Here is a 25,177-nt window from a genome sequence, read left to right as displayed (position 1 = left end):
TTACAAAAGAAGGGTTGTGTCCCTCACTTAACTATGCATTGATTAAGACCGTCTCGGTCGAAACGCGTTGCATATTTCTCTGCACCTGGGCATTCGCATGTACGGAAGGATCCCGCGGTCATTGAAACGCAAAGATTTTATATGTCAATAAAGTATCTCGTTTTATGGAGCTGGAACGCCTTTCTTCATTTGCTGCTAAAAATGAAGTAGTAGCACTGTCAACTGCCAGACCGACACCATGGCAGCTCCACCAAGAAAGAAAAATGGACAACACCATATGGAGAAAAGAATTAGTCACGTTTCACTGTCACGATCCATTTTTGGATTCGTGGCACCTCTAGTTTAACTATATTTTAAATGTAGCTTTTTCCATTCAGGACCAGCAGAGGTTAATTTCAGTTCCCCCCTGTTGGCAATGAGCTGTAACTGCAGTGTGGCTAGGTCAGCTGATGCGGGTGGTGACCACTCCCACCATCTTTTAAATGGTCACCTGATGCATCAGCTGACTGTTGGTGATAAAGTTTGCTCTATGGAGACCAGCTGTGCAGTAGCAGCTCTCTGGAGCAGCTAGTTCTGGAGTTTTGGAGTCCTGTTTCTGTGATATCTGCGGTGTCGAGCTTGGCAGCGGTGTCTGGAAGTTTAGTGTTGTGTTTTCACCTTGTCTTTCTCGCATTTGTTACTGTTCCCTGTGTTGAACCATTTGCAGTGGTGAGGCTAGCGCCCTTGCCGGCCAGTGCATTAGCCAGGGCAATACGAGGTGACAGCGAGGGATGAGATTCCTGATGGTGGTGGGGGGGAAGGGACCACTTAGGGCGTTAGGGGAGTGCAGGGACAGACTCAGGTTTTAAGTTCAGGTAGTGACCATCCCTCTTTCCCTATCAGTAGGGCCTTCCTCTACCCTATATCATCCCGTTGTGTGTGTTGTGCTGTTCTGCTATGTTACTGCACACTAGAGTACATGTAGCGGAATGTTACAGCACAGTTGAGTACATGTAGCGGTATGTTACAGCACAATAGAGTACATTTAGCGGTATTGTCACGCTTTAGCTATACAGATAACTACAACTTCCACCAGATGGCAGCGGAGTGGTAAGAAAGTAACACGTCTGCAAGGGCAGACCTTCAGTGCTGCAGCAAAGCTACCACCAGGTGGCAGCAGAATAGTTAAACAAGTAGAGTCAAAACCTAGACTGTCACGCAGTACAAAGGGAAAAGACAATAACAGAGTCAGTGAAGAACCAAAGGGTCAAATACCAGACAAGAGGCAGAAATACTAGGGACCAGAGGCAAAGTCAAGTCAGAGTCAAAGCCGAGTCAAACACAGAAATCAAAAAGTAATCAGGAAACACTAAGACAAGACGGGCAGGGAAGGAGGAATAGACACGGGCAAGGTCAGAAAGTGCAGCAGGACAAATCAGGGTACAACAGGAGTCAGGTACTCACACCAAAGGCAGAAAATATAACTGACACCTCCTGCAGGTTGCAAAGGAGCTAAATAGCAAACCTGAACCCAGAATGAGGCAGAGCAAAGTTAACCCTTGACACGATCAGCCCGGGAAAAGGTCAGACAGGACTCAAAACCCGGACCAGATCATGACCGGTATATTACAGCACAGTAGAGCACATGTAGCGGTATGTTACAGCACAGTAAAGCACATGTAGCGGTATGTTACAGCACAGTAGAGCACATGTAGCAGTATGTTACAGCACAGTAGTTCACGTGTAGTGGTGTAGGTTTGCATGTTTTCTGGTGGCTCTCCATATAGGAACGCTCAGGTTGCTGCACTTTCCTGAACAGTTAAACACGTGGTTAATAAGACATTTTTCTCCCATCCGGTGAATGAAACATATGGAAACATTAATGGAAACCCCATGAGAAGCTCCACCGTGTAATTTAGGATTATGTGTACAGACGCCGTGTGCTCCGGGCTTTGCTTTCACTTTTTGTTTTGCATTTGCTAATATTTGTTTTTGCCGCGGCCGGTTGTTTGACTTCTCTATTTGACCTCGGATTTCGCACCGTCCTAAGCTCTGAATTTAGATTGTTCTGGATACATTTAGGGATCAGATACATGTTCAGCCCTGTTCAGATGAGGTGCGGCCGGCAAGGAACAGAAAACTAAGCCAAACCTTTAAGTGTAACTTCACTGGCAGGTGACTTTTCCAGGAACACGAGGAACAACACTTCTACGTCTTGTGTTCTGCAGTTACAGCAGTTTTTCCTGTGCACTAGAAGCTTCAGCAGTTTTTCTTTGTGCGTCTCTACTTTTGTCTCTCTCCTGTCATTCACCATAGACTTCTACAAGTAACTGATGAAATTTGATCCTTCACCGCAGACAGATCTGTAGACATATTTGAGCAGTTTTTTCAGAGTGAATAAACAGTGTAGAAGAGGAGAGACTACGAAGTAAGAGAAGAAGCAGATTTCACTAACAAGATGTATTACAAAGCTTCTTATCTTCAAAACTGTTAATTATTACTATTAACTACTATTTATTTGTTTAAAACTCTCAACTTTTTGCCATTAAACAATCATAATTCCTAAGGTTTAAGGCTACGGATCTGCAAAAATGGTTAGCGCTTCCATCAATTTACCTCAATGTTTTCCTCGGGTGGATACAAATCTGCAACAATCACAAAAAATGGAATAGTATTAGAATTTTGCTGATTGTTGCAGGTCACTGTCACGATAATATGAATATGTCATGTTTTGAGTATATACCAAAAAGGCCCGTGGCTTTTTAGACACACGCCTGTGGGTGATGACAGCCGCCCTTGGCCGGAGGAAAAAAACAGCTATTCTCCTCACTCTGCCTGCGTCCAAAATCCTATACTTCTTCCCCCTTCTTCAAGAATTTACATGGCCTTGTGCTGCGAACACAGTCTCTTCCTGCATCCCTCATTCCCTCTTCCGACCTGATACTGGCTAAAACTGGTACAGCAAGCACGGGATTCTATTGTTCTTTTAAGGTTATGTATATTGGCACCGATCCGGGCAAGAGCTATAAGGAGTATATATTCCGGATGTCCATCGAGAGATCTATATCTCACGGAAATCGCCAGGAGCTAAACCCAAAGAGTGCAAGTGCAGCGCCCCAGAGTCCTGGTTCGTTGCAGTAATGTTATTCTTCCACCAGGGGGAGTGATGTTACGTCTGAAGGCAATGAAGGAGATCTGCTGTCCAGGTATCACAGCCACACACACACTTCACACGCCAGTCCACCAGGGGGAGCTAAGGGTTCTATCTATTAGGCCACTCCTCACATAGGGTAAAACTGGAGTGTTGGTTAGGAAGTTAGTCAGTATCAGAAGGAGGAGAGGAGAGTTCCTGGCTGGGGACTGACAAGGAAAGGTCTCCCGGTCGAGCTGGCTCGGGTGATCCCTGGTCAGATCCAGACTGAAGTCTGAGGAGGAAGGAAAGAAGGACACACCTGCAACCCATGCGGCAGCATCCTAAGAAAGGGCAAGAAAGGAATTGTGCTGTAGTGAGTGAGAAACGAAGTCATAGCAACAGGAGTGAAACATCAGTGGGAGACCAGCTAGAAGCAGGTTGCCTCCATCTGAAGCGCAGATCCGGTGGCCAGAATACCGAGGGAGTAATGAGCTCTATGCCGTTATTTCAGAGACTGGCAGGGCAGTTAATTCCAAGTTGGCTGTCCGACCTTTATACCTGAGAAGACACAGTGGCAACTTGTGGGGGTCGGGGCGTCTCTAGGGTCCCTATAAACAAGCCTCAGGCCAACAGTCATACGGGTTTTGTCCTATCCGTACCATCTGGGGGACAGAGAGAGAAGTAACAACAGTGAGGACCTTATGGTAGCTTATGCAAGTAGGGAACTACTACGTTACTGTGTGCAAGGGGAAGACTATTGAACTCCTCCTGGACAATGGGACTCTGGATTTGCCTTCAGACTGGCCGGACTCTGCCTACCCTCTGGTCCCTTGTTGTGAATTCTGTTATCGAACTCCCTCCTGTGGTCATGAATGGTACTTCGGCGAGTTCTGTCCATGGACTCCCTCTGGTGGTTGTGAGTGGAGCTGCTGCTTCTGAGGTTCCTTCCACAGGTGACGTAGTTTATTCGTTGGCTGGCTGCTCTATTTAACTCCACTCAGATCGTTACTCCATGCCAGCTGTCAATGTTCTTGTACTGGTTCAGTTCGCTCTTGGATCTTTCTGGTGACCTGTCTACTCCAGCAGAAGCTAAGTCCCTTCTAGTTAATTATTTGTTCATTGTTTCCTTGTCCAGTTGGCTTTCATGATTTTGCCTTGCTAGCTGGAAGCTCTGGGATGCAGAGTGGCATCTCCGCACCGTGAGTCAGTGCTGAGGTCTTTTTGCACACTCTACGTGGTCTTTTGTAGTTTTTTGTGCTGACCGCAAAGATACCTTTCCTATCCTCAGTCTGTTTAGTAAGTCGGGCCTCCCTTTGCTGAAACCTGTTTCATTTCTGTGTTTGTGACTTTCATCTTAACTCACAGTCAATATATGTGGGGGGCTGCCTTTTCCTTTGGGGAATTTCTCTGAGGCAAGGTAGGCTTTATTTTCTATCTTTAGGGCTAGTTACCTCTTAGGCTGTGAAGAGGCGTCTAGGTCGTGTTAGGTACGCTCCTCGGCTATTTCTAGTTGTGTGATAGGATTAGGGGTTGCGGTCAGCAGAGCTCCCACTTCCCAGAGCTTGTCCTGTGTGAGTTTAACCATCAGGTCGTTCCGGGTGCTCCTAACCACCAGGTCCATAACAGTCCCTACTCTGGACTGTGGATGCTGAACCTTCAGTAAAAGGTAAAGAGAATGCAACCTTGTGTCCTCGTTATTCACTGCGCCTCACACCATCCACCACCTACACTCTGGGAAGCCCTGGGGACATACTTCACCTGTGGGAAGGTATACCATCAAGCTGCCATAACATCACCCCAGCGGACCCCTAAGCAGCGTCGGTCACCCTGACCGAATACCACAGATGGCGTCACGAACACTATCTCTATAAACTGTCCACCTTATATTGGATGCCCCTCAAAGGGCTGCGGACCGGGTCAGGCCACCGTGACATCCCATTCCCCGAACCGAGGGACCCGGTACCGAGTACCCTATTGCCCTTACCCTGGGGGCGATCCACAAAGAGCGGGTTTCTCCGTAAGCGGGTCATGTAACTACACCATGTTTACATTTAAAAGATTCCCCCCGATGTGGTGCACATCCTGATCCTTGTGTCGTTCGTATACGAGGTTCATACAGTAAACTATGTATAAAAAATGGTTTGTCACAGCTCTAAGAAAGGGGAGGATTCAGCGCTGAGTGAGGTCACCACAGGGGGAGTGCCTTGGTTTTAGGCTTGGAAATAAGTGAGTGAAGCAGCAGTCTTCAGTGTCTTGCTGCTGTACAGATGTGTGATGCATCTTGACGTGTCCCCTGAGCACATGGTCAGCCAGGAGATTAAATGATCTGAACTAAATGTAAGTGTCTTTTCAACTTTAAACCCATTTTATTTGTAATTGTTTGTACATAGGACTTGTCCACTTTTATAATATCTTTTTACCTTTCTGTAAACACTGCCTACCTTTTTTGGAGTAAAATATATAAAATTACTAGCTTTGTCTCTCCCTGCTCTATAACGAACTATCACATCCTCTGAAGTGAATTATGCTACTAATTTGGGTTGGCTCGGGACCCGTTACTACATAAGAAATTGGAGCTGGTGGCAGCGGAGTTGTCCTGTGCGTTTGGGAGGCGTTGTAGCGACGGCGACGTTGATAATTATTGTTCCCGTCTGAGTGGGAGTAGTTATATCGCCCTCGCTGCCCATTAGCAGTACAAAGTAAGGCAGCCTTTCTGGCCACTAATTATCCTAGGTGCAGTACCTAGTCTGACCTGAGGGTAAGGGGGGTGCCAGAGAGCTGCAAGTTTCAAACTGGAACTTGGAAGTGGGATATAGATACAGTTATATGAAAAAGTTTGGGCACCCCTATTAATAACATAGTAACATAGTTAGTAAGGCCGAAAAAAGACATTTGTCCATCCAGTTCAGCCTATATAATAATAATAATAATTTTTATTTATATAGCGCCAACATATTCCGCAGCGCTTTACAAATTATAGAGGGGACTTGTACAGACAATAGACATTACAGCATAACAGAAATACAGTTCAAAACAGATACCAGGAGGAATGAGGGCCCTGCTCGCAAGCTTACAAACTATGAGGAAAAGGGGAGACACGAGAGGTGGATGGTAACAATTGCTTTAGTTATTCGGACCGGCCGTAGTGTAAGGCTCGGGTGTTCATGTAAAGCTGCATGAACCAGTTAACTGCCTAAGTATGTAGCAGTACAGACACAGAGGGCTATTAACTGCATAAAGTGAATGAAAACATGATGCGAGGAACCTGATTGTTTGGTTTTTTTTGTTTTTTTTTTATAAATAGGCCACACAGGGATCGTTAGGTCCTAAGAGGGAGGCTGATTAGTAGAGAGTTACAATAGTCCAGACGAGAATGAATAAGTGAAACAGTCAGAGTTTTTGCAGAGTCGAAAGTAAGAAAAGGGCGAATTCTAGAAATGTTTTTGAGATGCAGATAAGAAGAGCGAGCCAGTGATCGGATGTGGGGGGTGAATGAAAGGTCAGAATCAAGGATGACCCCAAGGCAGCGGGCATGTTGCTTTGGAGTAATGGTGGAACCGCACACGGAGATGGCAATGTCAGGCAAAGGTAGGTTAGTAGAGGGAGAGAACACGAGGAGTTCAGTTTTTGACAGGTTTAGTTTCAGATAGAGGGAGGACATGATGTTAGAGACAGCGGTAAGACAATCACTGGTGTTTTCTAAAAAGGTCGGCGTGACAACAGGAGAAGAAGTGTATAATTGGGTGTCGTCAGCATAGAGATGGTACTGGAAACCAAATCTACTGATTGTTTGTCCAATAGGGGCAGTATACAACGAGAAGAGGAGGGGGCCTAGGAATGATCCTTGAGGAACCCCAACAGTAAGGGGAAGGTGAGAGTAGGAGGAACCAGCAAAAGATACAGTGAAGGATCGGTCAGAGAGATAGGAGGAGAACCAGGAGAGAACGGTGTCCTTGAGGCCGATGGAGCGGAGCATAGTGAGGAGGAGCTGATGGTCCACAGTATCGAATGCTGCAGAGAGATCCAAGAGAATTAGCATGGAGTAGTGACCATTAGATTTAGCTGTTAGTAGGTCATTAGAGACTTTAGTGAGGGCAGTTTCAGTAGAGTGTAAAGAGCGGAAGCCATCATAATAAATCCCCAGATCTACGTCCTTGTACAGAACCTAATAATTGTATGATACAATATTGTTCTGCTCCAGGAAGACATCCAGGCCTCTCTTGAACCCCTCGACTGAGTTCGCCATCACCACCTCCTCAGGCAAGCAATTCCAGATTGTCACTGCCCTAACAGTAAAGAATCCTCTTCTATGTTGGTGGAAAAACCTTCTCTCCTCCAGACGCAAAGAATGCCCCCTTGTGCCCGTCACCTTCCTTGGTATAAACAGATCCTCAGCGAGATATTTGTATTGTCCCCTTATATACTTATACATGGTTATTAGATCGCCCCTCAGTCGTCTTTTTTCTAGACTAAATAATCCTAATTTCGCTAATCTATCTGGGTATTGTAGTTCTCCCATCCCCTTTATTAATTTTGTTGCCCTCCTTTGTACTCTCTCTAGTTCCATTATATCCTTCCTGAGCACCGGTGCCCAAAACTGGACACAGTACTCCATGTGCGGTCTAACTAGGGATTTGTACAGAGGCAGTATAATGCTCTCATCATGTGTATCCAGACCTCTTTTAACCCCTTCAAGACCCAGCCTATTTTGACCTTAAAGACCTTGCCGTTTTTTGCAATTCTGACCAGTGTCCCTTTATGAGGTAATAACTCAGGAACGCTTCAACGGATCCTAGCGGTTCTGAGATTGTTTTTTCGTGACATATTGGGCTTCATGTTAGTGGTAAATTTAGGTCAATAAATTCTGCATTTATTTGTGATAAACACGGAAATTTGGTGAAAATTTTGAAAATTTCGCAATTTTCACATTTTGAATTTTTATTCTGTTAAACCAGAGAGATATGTGACACAAAATAGTTAATAAATAACATTTCCCACATGTTTACTTTACATCAGCACAATTTTGGAAACAAAATTTTTTTTTGTTAGGAAGTTATAAGGGTTAAAATTCGACCAGCGATTTGTCATTTTTACAACGAAATTTACAAAACCATTTTTTTTAGGGACCACCTCACATTTGAAGTCAGTTTGAGGGGTCTATATGGCTGAAAATACCCAAAAGTGACACCATTCTAAAAACTGCACCCCTCAAGGTACTCAAAACCACATTCAAGAAGTTTATTAACCCTTCAGGTGCTTCACAGCAGCAGAAGCAACATGGAAGGAAAAAATGAACAATTAACTTTTTAGTCACAAAAATTATCTTTTAGCAACAATTTTTTTATTTTCCCAATGGTAAAAGGAGAAACTGAACCACGAACGTTGTTGTCCAATTTGTCCTGAGTACGCTGATACCTCATATGTGGGGGTAAACCACTGTTTTGGCGCACGGCAGGGCTTGGAAGGGAAGGAGCGCCATTTGACTTTTTGAATCAAAAATTGGCTCCACTCTTTAGCGGACACCATGTCACGTTTGGAGAGCCCCCGTGTGCCTAAAAATTGGAGCTCCCCCACAAGTGACCCCATTTTGGAAACTAGACGCCCCAAGGAACTTATCTAGATGCATAGTGAGCACTTTGAACCCCCAGGTGCTTCACAAATTGATCCGTAAAAATGAAAAAGTACTTTTTTTTCACAAAAAAATTCTTTTAGCCTCAATTTTTTCATTTTCACATGGGCAACAGGATAAAATGGATCCTAAAATGTGTTGGGCAATTTCTCCTGAGTACACCAATACCTCACATGTGGAGGTAAACCACTGTTTGGGCACATGGTAAGGCTCGGAAGGGAAGGAGCGCCATTTGACTTTTTGAATGAAAAATTATTTCCATCGTTAGCGGACACCATGTCGCGTTTGGATAGCTCCTGTGTGCCTAAACATTGGCGCTCCCCCACAAGTGACCCCATTTTGGAAACTAGACCCCCCAAGGAACTAATTTAGATGCCTAGTGAGCACTTTAAACCCTCAGGTGCTTCACAAATTGATCTGTAAAAATGAAAAAGTAATTTTTTTTCACAAAAAAATTCTATTCGCCTCAATTTTTTCATTTTCACATGGGCAGTAGGATAAAATGGATCATAAAATTTGTTGGGCAATTTCTCCCGAGTACGCCGATACCTCATATGTGGGGGTAAACCACTGTTTGGGCACTCGGCAGGGCACGGAAGAGAAGGCGCGCCATTTGACTTTTTGAATGGAAAATTAGCTCCAATTGTTAGCGGACACCATGTCGCGTTTGGAGAGCCCCTGTGTGCCTAAACATTGGAGCTCCCCCACAAGTGACCCCATTTTGGAAACTAGACCCCTCAAGGAACTTATCTAGATGCATATTGAGCACTTTAAACCCCCAGGTGCTTCACAGAAGTTTATAACGCAGAGCCATGAAAATAAAAAATAATTTTTCTTTCCTCAAAAATGATTTTTTAGCCTGGAATTTCCTATTTTGCCAAGGATAATAGGAGAAATTGGACCCTAAATATTGTTGTCCAGTTTGTCCTGAGTACGCTGATACCCCATATGTGGGGGTAAACCACTGTTTGGGCGCACGGCAGGGCTCGGAAGGGATGGCACGCCATTTGGCTTTTTAAATGGAAAATTAGCTCCAATCATTAGCGGACACCATGTCACGTTTGGAGAGCCCCTGTGTGCCTAAACATTGGAGATCCCCCAGAAATGACACCATTTTAGAAACTAGACCCCCAAAGGAACTAATCTAGATGTGTGGTGAGGACTTTGAACCCCCAAGTGCTTCACAGAAGTTTATAACGCAGAGCCATGAAAATAAAAAAAAAAATTATTTTCTCAAAAATGATCTTTTAGCCTGCAATTTTTTATTTTCCCAAGGGTAACAGGAGAAATTTGACCCCAAAAGTTGTTGTCCAGTTTCTCCTGAGTACGCTGATACCCCATATGTGGGGGTAAATCACTGTTTGGGCACATGCCGGGGCTCGGAAGTGAAGTAGTGACGTTTTGAAATGCAGACTTTGATGGAATGCTCTGTGGGCGTCACGTTGCGTTTGCAGAGCCCCTGATGTGGCTTAACAGTAGAAACCCCCCACAAGTGACCCCATTTTGGAAACTAGACCCCCAAAGGAACTTATCTAGATATGTGGTGAGCACTTTGAACCCCCAAGTGCTTCACAGACGTTTACAACGCAGAGCCGTGAAAATAAAAAATCATTTTTCTTTCCTCAAAAATTATGTTTTAGCAAGCATTTTTTTAGATTCACAAGGGTAACAGGAGAAATTGGACCCCAGTAATTGTTGCGCAGTTTGTCCTGAGTATGCTGGTACCCCATATGTGGGGGTAAACCACTGTTTGGGCACACGTCAGGGCTCGGAAGTGAGGGAGCACCATTTGACTTTTTGAATACGAGATTGGCTGGAATCAATGGTGGCGCCATGTTGCGTTTGGAGACCCCTGATGTGCCTAAACAGTGGTAACCCCTCAATTCTACCTCCAACACTAACCCCAACACACCCCTAACCCTAATCCCAACTGTAGCCATAATCCTAATCACAACCCTAACCCCAACACACCCCTAACCACAACCCTAACCCCAACACACCCCTAACCCTAACCACAACCCTAATTCCAACCCTAACCCTAAGGCTATGTGCCCACGTTGCGGATTCGTGTGAGATATTTCCGCACCATTTTTGAAAAATCTGCGGGTAAAAGGCACTGTGTTTTACCTGCGGATTTTCCGCGGATTTCCAGTGTTTTTTGTGCGGATTTCACCTGCGGATTCCTATTGAGGAACAGGTGTAAAACGCTGCGGAATCCGCACAAAGAATTGACATGCTGCGGAAAATACAACGCAGCGTTCCCGCGCGGTATTTTCCGCACCATGGGCACAGCGGATTTGGTTTTTCATATGTTTACATGGTACTGTAAACCTGATGGAACACTGCTGCGAATCCGCAGCCAAATCCGCACCGTGTGCACATAGCCTAATTCTAAAGGTATGTGCACACGCTGCGGAAAACGCTGCGGATCCGCAGCAGTTTCCCATGAGTGTACAGTTCAATGTAAACCTATGGGAAACAAAAATCGCTGTACACATGCTGCGGAAAAACTGCACGGAAACGCAGCAGTTTACATTCCGCAGCATGTCACTTCTTTGTGCGGATTCCGCAGCGGTTTTACAACTGCTCCAATAGAAAATCGCAATTGTAAAACCGCAGTGAAATGCGCAGAAAAAAACGCGGTAAATCCGCCATAAATCCGCAGCGGTTTAGCACTGCGGATTTATCAAATCCGCATCGGAAATATCCGCAGAGGACCAGAATACGTGTGCACATTCCTAACCCTAACCCTACCCCTACCCCTAACCCTAACCCTAGCCCTAACCCTAACCCTACCCCTAGCCCTACCCCTAACCCTAACCCTAGCCCTAACCCTAGCCCTAACTCTAGCCCTAACCCTAACCCTAACCCTACCCCTAACCCTAACCCTAACCCTACCCCTAACCCTAACCCTATTCTAACATTAGTGGAAAAAAAAAAATTTCTTTATTTTTTTATTGTCCCTACCTATGGGGGTGACAAAGGGGGGGGGGGGTCATTTATTATTTTTTTTATTTTGATTACTGAGATAGATTATATCTCAGTGATCAAAATGCACTTTGGAGCGAATCTGCCGGCCGGCAGATTCGGCGGGCGCACTGCGCATGCGCCCGCCATTTTGGAAGATGGCGGCGCCCGGGAGAAGACGGACGGGACCACGGCTGGATCGGTAAGTATGATAGGGTGGGGGGGACTACGGGGGGGGGATCGGAGCACGGGGGGGGGTAATCGGAGCGCGGGAGGGGTGGAACGGAGCGCGGGGGGCGTGGAACGGAGCACGGGGGGGCTGAAACGGAGCACGGGGGGTGGAACGGAGCACGGGGGGGTGGATCGGAGTGCAGGGGGGGTGATTGGAGCACGGGGGGGTGATTGGAGCACGGGGGGAGCGGACACGAGCACGGGGGGGAGCGGAGCACTGGACGGAGGGGAGCCGGAGCAGTGTACCGGCCAGATCGGGGGGGTGGGGGGGCGATCGGAGGGGTGGGGTGGGGGCACACTAGTATTTCCAGCCATGGCCGATGATATTTCAGCATCGGCCATGGCTGGATTGTAATATTTCACCCGTTATAATGGGTGAAATATTACAAATCGCTCTGATTGGCAGTTTCACTTTCAACAGCCAATCAGAGCGATCGTAGCCACGAGGGGGTGAAGCCACCCCCCCTGGGCTAAACTACCACTCCCCCTGTCCCTGCAGATCGGGTGAAATGGGAGTTAACCCTTTCACCCAATCTGCAGGGACGCGATCTTTCCATGACGCCGCATAGGCGTCATGGGTCGGAATGGCACCGACTTTCATGACGCCTACGTGGCGTCATGGGTCGGGAAGGGGTTAATGCACCCCATGATCCTGTTTGCCTTGGCAGCTGCTGCCTGGCACTGGCTGCTCCAGGTAAGTTTATCATTAACTAGGATCCCCAAGTCCTTCTCCCTGTCAGATTTACCCAGTGGTTTCCCGTTCAGTGTGTAATGGTGATATTGATTTCTTCTTCCCATGTGTATAACCTTACATTTATCATTGTTAAACCTCATCTGCCACCTTTCAGCCCAAGTTTCCAACTTATCCAGATCCATCTGTAGCAGAATACTATCTTCTCTTGTATTAACTGCTTTACATAGTTTTGTATCATCTGCAAATATCGATATTTTACCAGATCATTAATGAATATGTTGAAGAGAACAGGTCCCAAGCTTAATGTTTTGCAAAAATGGTTTTTTTGCAACAGCTATTTCAGTTTCATATATCTAATAACTGTTGGACACAGTAATGTTTCTGCCTTGAAATTAGATTTATTGTACTAACAGAAAATGTGCAATCTGCATTCAAACAAAATTTGACAGGTGCATAAGTATGGGCACCCTTATCATTTTCTTGTTTTAAATACTCCTACCTACTTTTTACTGACTTACTAAAGCACTTTTTTTGGTTTTCTAACCTCATTGAGCTTTGAACTTCATAGCCAGGTGTATGCAATCATGAGAAAAGCTACTTAAAGTGGCCACTTGCAAGTTGTTCTCCTGTTTGAATCTCCTCTGAAGAGTGGGATCATGGGCTCCTCAAAACAACTGTCTAATGATCTGAAAACAAAGATTATTCAACATAGTTGTTCAGGGGAAGGATACAAAAAGCTGTCTCAGATATTTAACCTGTCAATTTCCACTGTGAGGAACATAGTAAGGAAATGGAAAAACACAGGTACAGTTCTTGTTAAGGCCAGAAGTGGCAGGCCAAGAAAAACATCAGAAAGGCAGAGAAGAAGAATGGTGAGATCAGTCAAGGACAATCTTCAGACCACCTCTAGAGAGCTGCAGCATCAACTTGCTGCAGATGGTGTCACTGTGCATCGGTCAACTATACAACGCACTTTGCACAAGGAGAAGCTGTATGGGAGAGTGATGCGAAAGAAGCCGTTTCTGCAAGCACGCCACAAACAGAGTCGGCTGAGGTATGCAAAAGCACATTTGGAGAAGCCAATTTCTTTTTGGAAGAAGGTCCTGTGGACTGATGAAACCAAGATTGAGTTGTTTGGTCGTACAAAAAGGCGTTATGCATGGCGGCCAAAAAACACAGCATTCCAAGAAAAACACTTGGAACCCACAGTAAAATTTGGTGGAGGTTCCATCATGCTTTGGGGCTGTGTGGCCAATGCCGGCACCGGGAATCTTGTTAAAGTTGAGGGACGCATGGATTCCTCTCAGTATCAGCAGATTCTTGACAATAATGTTCATGAATCAGTGACAAAGTTGAAGTTACGCAGGAGAAGGATCTTTCAGAAAGACAATGATCCAAAACACCGCTCCTAATCTACTCAGGCATTCATGCAGAGGAACAATTACACTGCTCTGGAATGGCCATCCCAGTCCCCAGACCGGAATATCATTGAACATCTGTGGGATCATTTGAAGAGGGCTGTCCATGCTCGGCGACCATCAAACTTAACTGAACTGGAATTGTTTTGTAAAGAGGAATGGTCAAAAATACCTTCATCCAGGATCCAGGAACTCATTAAAAGCTACAGGAAGCGACTAGAGGCTGTTATTTTTGCAAAAGGAGGATCTACTAAATATTAATGTCACTTTTCTGGTGGGGTGCCCATACTTATGCACCTGTCAAATTTTGTTTCAATGCAGATTGCACATTTTCTGTTAGTACAATAAACCTCATTTCAAGGCAGAAACATTACTGTGTCCAACAGTTATTAGATATATGAAACTGAAATAGCTGTTGCAAAAAAAAAACAATTTTTTATAAAACATTAAGCTTAAGATTAATAGGGGTGCCCAAACTTTTTCATATAACTGTAAATCTCCTTCAGAAAGGAACCAGGGGCAACCAAACAACCCTGGGTCATGACAAATTAGTGTGAGCAGCGGGGATAATTGATTCTTAAAGGGAATCAAAAATTTACATGTTTTTCATCTTTTTTTATTTTAAATGTGGTTTTTTTTTATATTTTTTTTATTAATATCTGTATATAAAAAAACACACTAAATCATGCAATTTTCACACTAGCCACTGGGGTTCATTTTAGTCTCATTCTTGCTGTTCTTTATAGAAGACTTTTCATCAGTCTCATTATCGTCACAGACAGGGTTAAAATGACACGGCTTCTACAGGATAGATAGGGTGTGATTCAGTCTATTCCTGCTAATATACATGGGAATTTCCTGAAAGAACAGGAAGTTATAGTCTAGAATTGACAAAAGTCGCCAAAGTGAAAATTGCAACATTTCTCTATATTTTTGCATCATTTTTTAAATGGGGATGTCTAGGATTATAAAAAATGTCTCTGCTTTCTTCCTGATGTGTCCGATGTTGCAGCTCAGCTCCATTCATTTCAATTAATTTTCTCTAATTTGCAATGAAAAAGTGCTCCCATTCACCGGTGCAGTCAAATTTAGTGAAAATGGTGAAGAATTATAATTAGATGGATGTTATTCAGAAAGGACAGAATGACATAAAACTAGAGATAAAAAGTCACAAATTCTTAAAGGGAATATGTCAGCAGGTTTTTGCTATTTAACCTGAGAGCAGCATACTATAGGGGCTGATAACCTGATTCCAGTGATGTATCACTTGTTCAGCAGCTCCTGTACTTTCAATGCAATCAGTGTTTTATCAGCAGGAGATTATCAGGACAGGACTAGGTGTCCCATGCAAGGTAGTCCAGCTAATCTGTATAATCCCGCCCCCACCACTGATTGGATAACATGAAGCTGGCAATCAGGGGTTTGGGCGGGGTTATACACAGCTCAGCATTCCGAGCTCTGCTACATCTATAGCAGAGAAAACTGTGATTGTGTCACAACTGGAACAAACAGCCCAGTAAGAGACACATCTCTGGAATCAGGGTCTTTGCCCCTACATCAGTGTACTCACGGATTACATCTCACAAATTCCCTTTAAGAAACAAAATGATGTGATTTTTGGCATTTTTGCACTAGCTCTGCCAACTTTTTGAAAGAGAAATTGTAAAGAGTCCCACATTTTTTCCAATAATAATGAAATGTGGAAAAATGAGTAACTTTTTGATACCAGAACAGCAGCACCTAGACCACCATATATCGTACACGGGCAGCTGAACAATCTTATTCTAGCAGACTGGAGAATAAAACCTGATTCCTCATTCATTCTTTCCAAACTTTATTAGAAAGTTGTAGAACTTTCTACTTATACAATTGTAGCATTTTTTTACAGTGATACATTGTTGCCTTTTTCTAACATTCCGCACTTCGAATCTTTCTAGAAGTTACATTTTGGGTGGAAATTTTTGAGGAATTGACATGCAGAGAACATCACAGCGTAATCGTTTTCATGTGAAAGAGGAAGAAGGTTTAATCATTTATATTACATAAGTGCAACCATAGTAAAGATAATGTTCCTAATTTGTCCGTAGCCTCTACCCTCCTAAGCCATCTATAAGGGCACGTCGGCCATAGGAAGCTGAATAAAACGATACCTTAATATTTGCGATCTGATGTTTTATACCAGAGAAATCCAGATTTTTCACATATGTAAATGAGCTGTTAAGATCTATGGGCCGGACATAGATCTCTATGAGACTCCGCCTCCAGAGCACATTACCAGCTCTTAGGAGGGTTGATCCTACTGAAAGATGCCCTTTAAATTCATATATTTTCAGTTAAAATAGACTTTTCTAATAGGATTCAGTTATTAATTTAGGATAATTTGTCTTCTACATCCTCAATGCATCACTGTACATAGTAGACTGCAGAAGGAGTTAGCAGTAATTCCGTCAGTGAGCTCATTCAGAGTATGCGAACTTTGATTTGGTCATGAATAAGCTTATTCAATGGATTAGGAGAGGAAAGATAAAGTGTATAAACCAGAAGACTAGCACCCTGATTAATGAGCTGAGCGCCTCATGGTCTATTTCACTTCTTGTCTCCGGAACCATCTTTATAAAGCTGAAAATTGTACTTTGATGTGGTCATGAGTTAGCATAAAAGATAAATTGGGAGAAGAGAGATAGGCTTTAGAGACCAGAGAACGAGCTCACTGGCAGATCACTAGTAACTCGTTCTGCAGTCTGTTATGTACAGTGACAAATATTGGATGAAGAAGCTTAACAATGCAAACTTTTTAAGGATGCCTTAGTGCAAAAATACTTTGGAGCCCAAAAATAAATCCAATTGTGCCCAATAATTTTGCAGCACAGCATCAAAGTAACAACCTCATGCAGGGATTGAAGGATACTTTGGACACTTTGGGGGCATTTCTTTCTTTATATGTGTGTATTTCTTTCCATAGAGTGTAATTACAAATGTTGGAGTGTTTGTCTTCTGCAGCCTATATGTATCATGGTACATGCACAAACAGACAGCAGAATAAGTTACCAGTTTATTCCTCAGTGAGCTCATTCTCTGGTCTAAAAAAATTATTTTTCTTCTCCTGAACTCAGGATGAAAGTTGACCCTTGAGGTGACCATAAATAAGCCTAGAAGATAACAGTCACAGTCCTTAGAATTGTTTCACTGATCAAGTCTTTGATACCTCATTCTGCAGTCTGCTATGCACAGTGATAAATATAGGATGCAGAAGACAAATGCTACCAAATTTTGAATGAAACAATGATGGAGAAGATAAGAGTCACAGCCCATAAAACCGTTTTACTGACTGAGTCTCTGCCAACTCATTCTGCTATGTACAGTGATAAATATAGGATCCAGAAAAAAATGCTAAAAAATTGTGAATGAAACAATGTTGCAAAAGATGAGAGAATCACAGCCCATAGAACTGTTTCACTGACCGAGTCTCTGTTAACTCGTTCTGCAGTCTGCCATGTACAGTGATAAATATAGGATGCAGAAAACAAATGTTAACAAATTTTGAATAAAACAATGTTGCAGAAGATAAGAGTTACAGCCCATAGAACTGTTTCACTGACTGACTCTATGTTAACTAATTCTACAGTCTGCTTTGTACAGTTCATTCTCTGGTCTAAAATTTTTTATTTCTCTTCTCCTGATCTCTCACAGCCCATAGAACTGTTTCACTGACCGAGACCCTGTTACCCCATTCTGCAGTCTGCTATGCACAGTGATAAATATAGGATGCAGAAGACAAATGCTACCAAATTTTGAATGAAACAAAGTTGCAGAAGATAAGAGTCACAGCCCATAAAACTGTTTTACTGACTGAGTCTCTGCTAACCCATTCTGCTATGTACAGTGATAAATATAGGATCCAGGAAAAAAAATGCTAACAACCTGTGAATGAAACAATGTTGCAAAAGATGAGAGAGTCACAGCCCATAGAACCGTTTCTCTGACCGAGTCTCTGTTAACTCGATCTGCAGTCTGCCATGTACAGTGATAAATATAGGATGCAGAAAACAAATGTTAACACATTTTGAATAAAACAATGTTGCAGAAGATAAGAGTTACAGCCCATAGAAATGTTTCACTGACTGACTCTGTGTTAACTAATTCTACAGTCTGCTTTACAGTTCATTCTCTGGTCTAAAAACTTTTATTTCTCTTCTCCTGATCTCTCACAGCCCATAGAACTGTTTCACTGACCGAGTCCCTGTTACCCCATTCTGCAGTCTGCTATGCACAGTGATAAATATAGGATGCAGAAGACAAATGCTACCAGTGGCCAGTGTCAGGCATCCAGTGGCCAGTGTCAGGCAGCTGCTACAAAGGCAAATAAAATAATGGGATGCATTAAAAGTGCCATAGATGCTCATGAGGAGAACATAATTTTACCTCTATACAAGTCACTAGTTCGACCACACTTAGAATACTGTGCACAGTTCTGGTCTCCGGTGTATAAGAAAGACATAGCTGAACTGGAGCGGGTGCAGAGAAGAGCGACCAAGGTTATTAGAGGACTGGGGGGTCTGCAATACCAAGATAGGTTATTACACTTGGGGCTATTTAGTTTGGAAAAACGAAGACTAAGGGGAGATCTTATTTTAATGTATAAATATATGAGGGGACAGTACAAAGACCTTTCTGATGATCTTTTTAATCATAGACCTGAAACAGGGACAAGGGGGCATCCTCTACGTTTGGAGGAAAAAAGGTTTAAGCATAATAACAGACGCGGATTCTTTACTGTAAGAGCAGTGAGACTATGGAACTCTCTGCCGTATGATGTTGTAATGAGTGATTCATTACTTAAATTTAAGAGGGGACTGGATACATTTCTGGAAAAGTATAATGTTACAGGGTATATACACTAGATTCCTTGATAGGGCGTTGATCCAGGGAACTAGTCTGATTGCCGTATGTGGAGTCGGGAAGGAATTTTTTTCCCCAAGGTGGAGCTTACTCTTTGCCACATGGGTTTTTTTTTGCCTTCCTCTGGATCAACATGTTAGGGCAAGTTAGGTTAGGCTATGGGTTGAACTAGATGGACTTAAAGTCTTCCTTCAACCTTAATAACTATAACTATAACCAAATTTTGAATGAAACAAAGTTGCAGAAGATAAGAGTCAAAGTCCATAAAACTAATTTACTGACTGAGTCTCTGCTAACCCATTCTGCTATGTACAGTGATAAATATAGGATGCAGGAAAAAAAATGCTAACAACCTGTGAATTAAACAATGTTGCAGAAGATGAGAGTCACAGCTCATAGAACTGTTTCACTGACCGAGTCTCTGTTAACTCATTCTGCAGTCTGCCATGTACAGTGATAAATATAGGATGCAGAAAACAAATCCTAGCAAATTTTGAATGAAGCAATGTTGCAAAATTGCTATTAAGCCAAAATACATGCCGAAAAGACGTCCATAGCCTTTATATAACACCGCCATACAGCGCTAATACAACTTATTCTGAATGTAAAGCAGCAGATAAACTTTCTCTCTCTCTTCATTGTACACACACCCTTTGACGGAGATGTACTATGCCTATTCTTACGGGAATCACTTCCCTGTTGTGACCCACAGCTGACTGTGCACAGTTGTGATGTTTTTCTTGTATTCAGTGGTGCAGAAGCAAATATCAATGTATCCAGGTCTCAGAACAGGTGACAATAGGAACCTATCGGTAACGCAGTCACGCACCGTACTCACCATCGTGCTGCTGCGTGCACTTTCTGGCGGTGTAGTGTCGTCTGAGGCTAATGATTATCCCTTCGCATGGACTGGACGCCGCACTCAGAACACTTCCTCTTTCTTTTGGCTTCTCTCTCATTCCCTCTAATCATTGATCCATTATCTGACTTTGCCATTGAAGAATGTTCCCTTTTTAAAAGATAATTACGTAACATTAGAAAAATGCAAGTGACATTGCGAGCCGTCAATCCTGAGTTTCCTGCCTTCTGTATTTGCATAGTCTTATACCGAGCGTCTTACGTTTTTTGTTTTTTTTTCGGATTTTGTAAAGAAACGTGGATGACATTTCCTTCTGCTTAACATTACATCTTGGAGTAAACTGGTTTTCTCGCGTATTAAGTTACATAATAAAAGATTTAAAATACTAAAAGGAAAGTATCACATATCAGAAACATTGTATGGATTTTCTTTATATTTTTGGCACAAAGTCAGAAGAAATTACCGGAAAAAAAAAATCCACAGCCTGTCCGCCAAATGTGAATATATTGTAAACTTTCCTGGCATTTTGTGTTAGCGCTATACAGCTTCACTAATAGGCTGGGACCACCCAACCGTGTATTCTGTCAACAGAGAAAACCGATTGTGCTGATCATATCGGACCGTGATCAAAGGGTGATTGGAGAGGGGTGAGATTTTCTCGGAGGTGGAGACATTTTTTTTTCACCTTTTCCATTCTGTCAGTGGATGTCATCCGTGTGCGGTCCGTTGTTTTCTACGGACCCATAGACTTCAACGGTTGAATGGGATCCAAGAATCGGATGACGTTGAACCAGAACTACTAATTTGAAGAGGCTACGGGGATGCCGATCCGGCTACGGATTCCTGATGTAGCCACTTGACTGGAGTCCGGTGAACCTGTTTGCTCATCTCTACTATTAACTAGGGATGAGCGAGCGTGCTCATAAGGTGTTATCTGAGCATGCTCGTGTCCTAATCGAGCATTTTCAGCATGCTCGGAAAATTTGCTCAAGTCCCCATGGCTGTTCAACAACTACAAAACATGCAGTGAATGGTTGTCTATTAGTTCATCCCTGCATTTTTTGCGGCTGTCAAACAGCAGCGGCGACTTGAGCATATTTTTCGAGCATGTCGAAAAAGCTTGATTACCATTTGAGCATGCTCAGATAACACCTCAGATAAAGCTCGCTCATCACTACTATTAACCCTTCTTCATATCTTCCTATGTCCTTTAAAAAAAAATGAAATTCACCTTTGCAACCATTGATTGCACTCCTCCAGAACATATAAGATAAAAAAAATTATAACAAATTTTTTAAAATTTCATATTTTCTACCGTTTTTTTGTCTAAAGCACCAAAGCAGATCTATGCATCTCCAAGGTACCAAGGCTACGCTCACATTTGCGGCGCGTCGGGCGCAACCGCGGCGATGCATGCGTCATGCGCCCCTATATTTAACATGGGGGCGCATGGACATGCGTTTTGTTGCGTTTTGTGATGCATGCGTCTTTTTTGGCGCAAGCGTCAGGGCGCAGAGGACACAGCAAGTTGCATTTTTTTTTGCGCCTAAAAACGGCCAAAAATGGACGCATGCGTCACAAAACAATGCGTTTTTGCATGCGTTTTGCATGCGTTGTGCGTTGCATCGCCGTTGCATCGCCGACGCAGCACACAACAACGCAAATGTGAACGTAGCCTAACAAATGAGCCATGTGTGGCCTGATCCTTCAGTCATGCTACTTTCTATTTGACTCTTACTTTTTTCGACACATGAAAAGCTAGCATAATTTAGGACCTTAGTTTGCTTTTTTATTATAAGTATTAAAAGAAGGCATCTCTCTAGCGCCACCTATCTGTGGTTACCACATAAGTCAATTTTTGTTAGCGCCAAGCAAGAGACCCTCCCATATTCAGCCTTCTATTTCACCGTTCAAGTAAAAAGCTTCGGAAAAAGATTTTTATGCATGATGGCAACTTGCAAACCAGTGCTTCCCTTCTGGTCACCTTCGGCTTTAGCCCATAATTCAAGCGTTTACATTCTAGTCTTTTGTCTCCTGAGCTTGTGTTACATCTAGCTCTAATGGTATCTTGGATGCCCGCAGGCTCAGTTGCAGAGACCTTGTATTACATCTACCTGTTTAAGACTGACCTGGTCTGAAATATGCCGCAACCTTTCCCACCTAGGCTCTTTTGGTCACTTCTAAAGCCTGGACCCCAAATCAAGTAAAAAAAAAAAAACAATTGCTACGAGTACTCTTTCTCCTGGGACTTACATCACCGAGGCCAACCACCTCAGTGACACATATCTGCAATCCAGGACCTTACCTCTTGCTTTCTTACAACAGTCAGTTGCAGGGAGCTTATTTTACATCTACCTCTAAGATATTCTTGGCTGTCCCCAGGGTCAGTTGCAGGAAGCTTGTATTATATCTACCTCTGATAGATTGAGGGTGAAGTCCGTGTTCGGGGTCCATGCATGGACACTAGGTGTTCGGTACAGACCCTGAACTTTACTGTTCAGGTTTGCCCAGCCCTAGTCAGGAGCCAAAGGTATATCAACCCCAAAGGAGCCATCCTTCTTAAGGTTGAAAGAACAAGATGATCTGACACCTAACAAAGAGAACTACAGACAGACAGTGGAGGCACTTCTATACAGTACATCGCAACTACGACTTGACCGAATATCAGAGCAACAACTGGAATTCTCTGCAGATATGTGGAAAAAATGCGCCAAAAAGACTGAAATGTTGATTAGAGAGCTCTTCGATATTTGAAAGAGGCTTACGACATAAATTTAAGGATATCTTCAACAGGAGATATAAAACTCACAGGCTATGTGGATGCAGACTGGGCCGGTGACTTAAGTGATCGTAAATCGACAAGCAGCTATTTGTTCAACCTTGGGGAAAAATTAATTTCTTGGACTAGTAGAAAACAGGTGTCTGTAGCCGTGTCATCTACAGAAGCAGAGTAGGTGTCCGCAGCCCATGCAAGTCAAGAGGTCATTTGGTTAAAGCAATTTTTAGGTGATCTTGGTAAGCCATCAACTTGACGGTGATTTATGAAAACAACCAAGGATGCACTAAACTTGCATGCAGTGAGAAGATCAATACGAGAACCAAACATATTAACGTTAAACAGTCCGGTTTGTTTAATGCGAGACTGACCAGATGATAACCGATGTTAAGACAAAGCCACTTCCAAGAGACAAATTTGCAGAACTCAAAACCACTATAGAACTAACAGGATAAGTAATTGTTGAGTAGACTTCTTGGAATAATGCTTATTACTGTATATATTGCATCAACTACTATTTACTGCTGTTTAATAGTGCAGTAATTTCTGTCTCCAGCAGTAATGTTGTATTGCCAATAATACATTGTTAAAAAAAAGAGCCAGGATGTTCCTGTTCACTGTGTGTGTGTAACTAGAGCACATTTTACTTTCACTCTGCAAGCTGACAGACAAGATGCTAAGATCCTAAGCTATAAAAATACCAGTTGTGAGCTGCGTTATCTTTGTTCTTGAATAAGCATATGTACTATTGAACGGCTGAACAGTACAGAGATTAATCTGCTGCCAACACCTGTCCTGGTCAGATCATTTTTTGTAGTATTCAAATATCTAATGGAACTTTATCATCCAAGAGGTTGAACCATCTTCAAGAAAACCTTCTAAGCTCAAGTCACTCTTGCACTGTCAGCCAGTTTTCTAAATGACCCAACGAAGAAAATGAAAAGTCCCTTCTTGGTGATTGTTGATCAAAGTGGAAGTCGCTCAAGGAATGACTAACCAGAACCTGTTATTGTAATGTATGTACTCAATGTGAAACCAAGGTCATTGCAGGAGGATCAGATGCCCCAACACTGAAAATTACTGTTAATAATGCTAAATACTGTTAATGCAACCAGTAAGAAATCCATCCAGACAAAAAAGGAAGGAATGACCAAAAATGTAAAATACTAACACCAGCGTTCCTTTTTGTGTCATAGTAACATAGTAACATAGTAACATAGTTAGTAAGGCCGAAAAAAGACATTTGTCCATCCAGTTCAGCCTATATTCCATCATAATAAATCCCCAGATCTACGTCCTTCTACAGAACCTAATAATTGTATGATACAATATTGTTCTGCCCCAGGAAGACATCCAGGCCTCTCTTGAACCCCTCGACTGAGTTCGCCATCACCACCTCCTCAGGCAAGCAATTCCAGATTCTCACTGCCCTAACAGTAAAGAATCCTCTTCTATGTTGGTGGAAAAACCTTCTCTCCTCCAAACGCAAAGAATGCCCCCTTGTGCCCGTCACCTTCCTTGGTATAAACAGATCCTCAGCGAGATATTTGTATTGTCCCCTTATATACTTATACATGGTTATTAGATCGCCCCTCAGTCGTCTTTTTTCATCAATGATGAAATACTGAAAAGCACATTTTTACTTTACACCCAAGGATTTTCGTTTTTCATACACATTTCCAATGTTCATATATTTGTAGCTTTTTATGATCTCTATTGTGAAATGATTTGCATGTGAGGAACAGCACCGACCGATTAAAAAAGAACTAAAAATAATATTTTATCTGAACAGAATATTTTTAGGGTTGTATTTTTTATTAATGTTGACATGAAATGTTGAAATATGACAATTCTCACACAGACCATGAGAGCACATAATAGGCTGATATTTACTGTTTTCTGCTGCTTACTTGTAAGATTCGCTGTACAGACTGGGACAGAAAAACAGAGTCATCTTGTTATTATTGAAAGGGAAGTTACTGAAAGCTCCAATTGTACTGCTGGAGACTTAGATAACATGCTCTGTGTATTGCCTTAATTCACTGCAGCTGCCATAATGCACAAACCCTGCTGCACACTATATACAGACAAGAAGGAAGTGTTTGCTCCAATATGGCCTTCTCTATACAGACTATACAGGAAGTGTGTGCTCCAATATGTCCACCTCTATACAGACAATACAGGAGGGAAGTGTGTGCTCCAATATGGCCTCCTCCACACAGACAATACAGGAGGGAAGTGTGTGCTCCAATATGGCCACCTCCATACAGACAATACAGGAGGGAAGTGTGTGCTCCAATATGTCCTCCTCTATACAGACAATACAGGAGGGAAGTGTGTGCTCCAATATGTCCGCCTCTATACAGACAATACAGGAGGGAAGTGTGTGCTCCAATATGGCCTCCTCTATACAGACAATACAGGAGGGAAGTGTGTGCTCCAATATGGCCTCCTCTATACAGACAATACAGGAGGGAAGTGTGTGCTCCAATATGGCCTCCTCTATACAGACAATACAGGGGGGAAGTGTGTGCTCCAATATGGCCTCCTCCACACAGACAATACAGGAGGGAAGTGTGTGCTCCAATATGG

At 43.0% G+C, this 25,177-nt stretch overlaps 1 protein-coding gene across 3 annotated transcripts in view; it reads right to left on the bottom strand.

Moving 5' to 3' along the window:
* The window catches only part of FYB1 (FYN binding protein 1), a 213,317-nt gene that overhangs the window by 157,940 nt on the left and 30,200 nt on the right, over positions 1–25,177 (bottom strand). Inside the window, exon 2 of one of the 3 annotated variants that reach the window (XM_069745921.1) lies at positions 19,789–19,959. The exons of the other annotated variants lie outside the window; for them this stretch is intronic. Within the exon in view, the coding sequence (XP_069602022.1) occupies positions 19,789–19,791 (3 nt within the window). The 5' untranslated portion in view covers positions 19,792–19,959. The remainder of the gene's footprint in view (positions 1–19,788; positions 19,960–25,177) is intronic. 3 annotated transcript variants of the gene reach the window in all.

Source organism: Ranitomeya imitator, chromosome 1 (genome assembly GCF_032444005.1).
Source record: "Ranitomeya imitator isolate aRanImi1 chromosome 1, aRanImi1.pri, whole genome shotgun sequence".
Lineage (NCBI taxonomy): Eukaryota > Metazoa > Chordata > Amphibia > Anura > Dendrobatidae > Ranitomeya > Ranitomeya imitator.
Note: the sequence above shows the minus strand (reverse complement) of the source record. Positions and strands in the feature narration are given on the sequence as shown.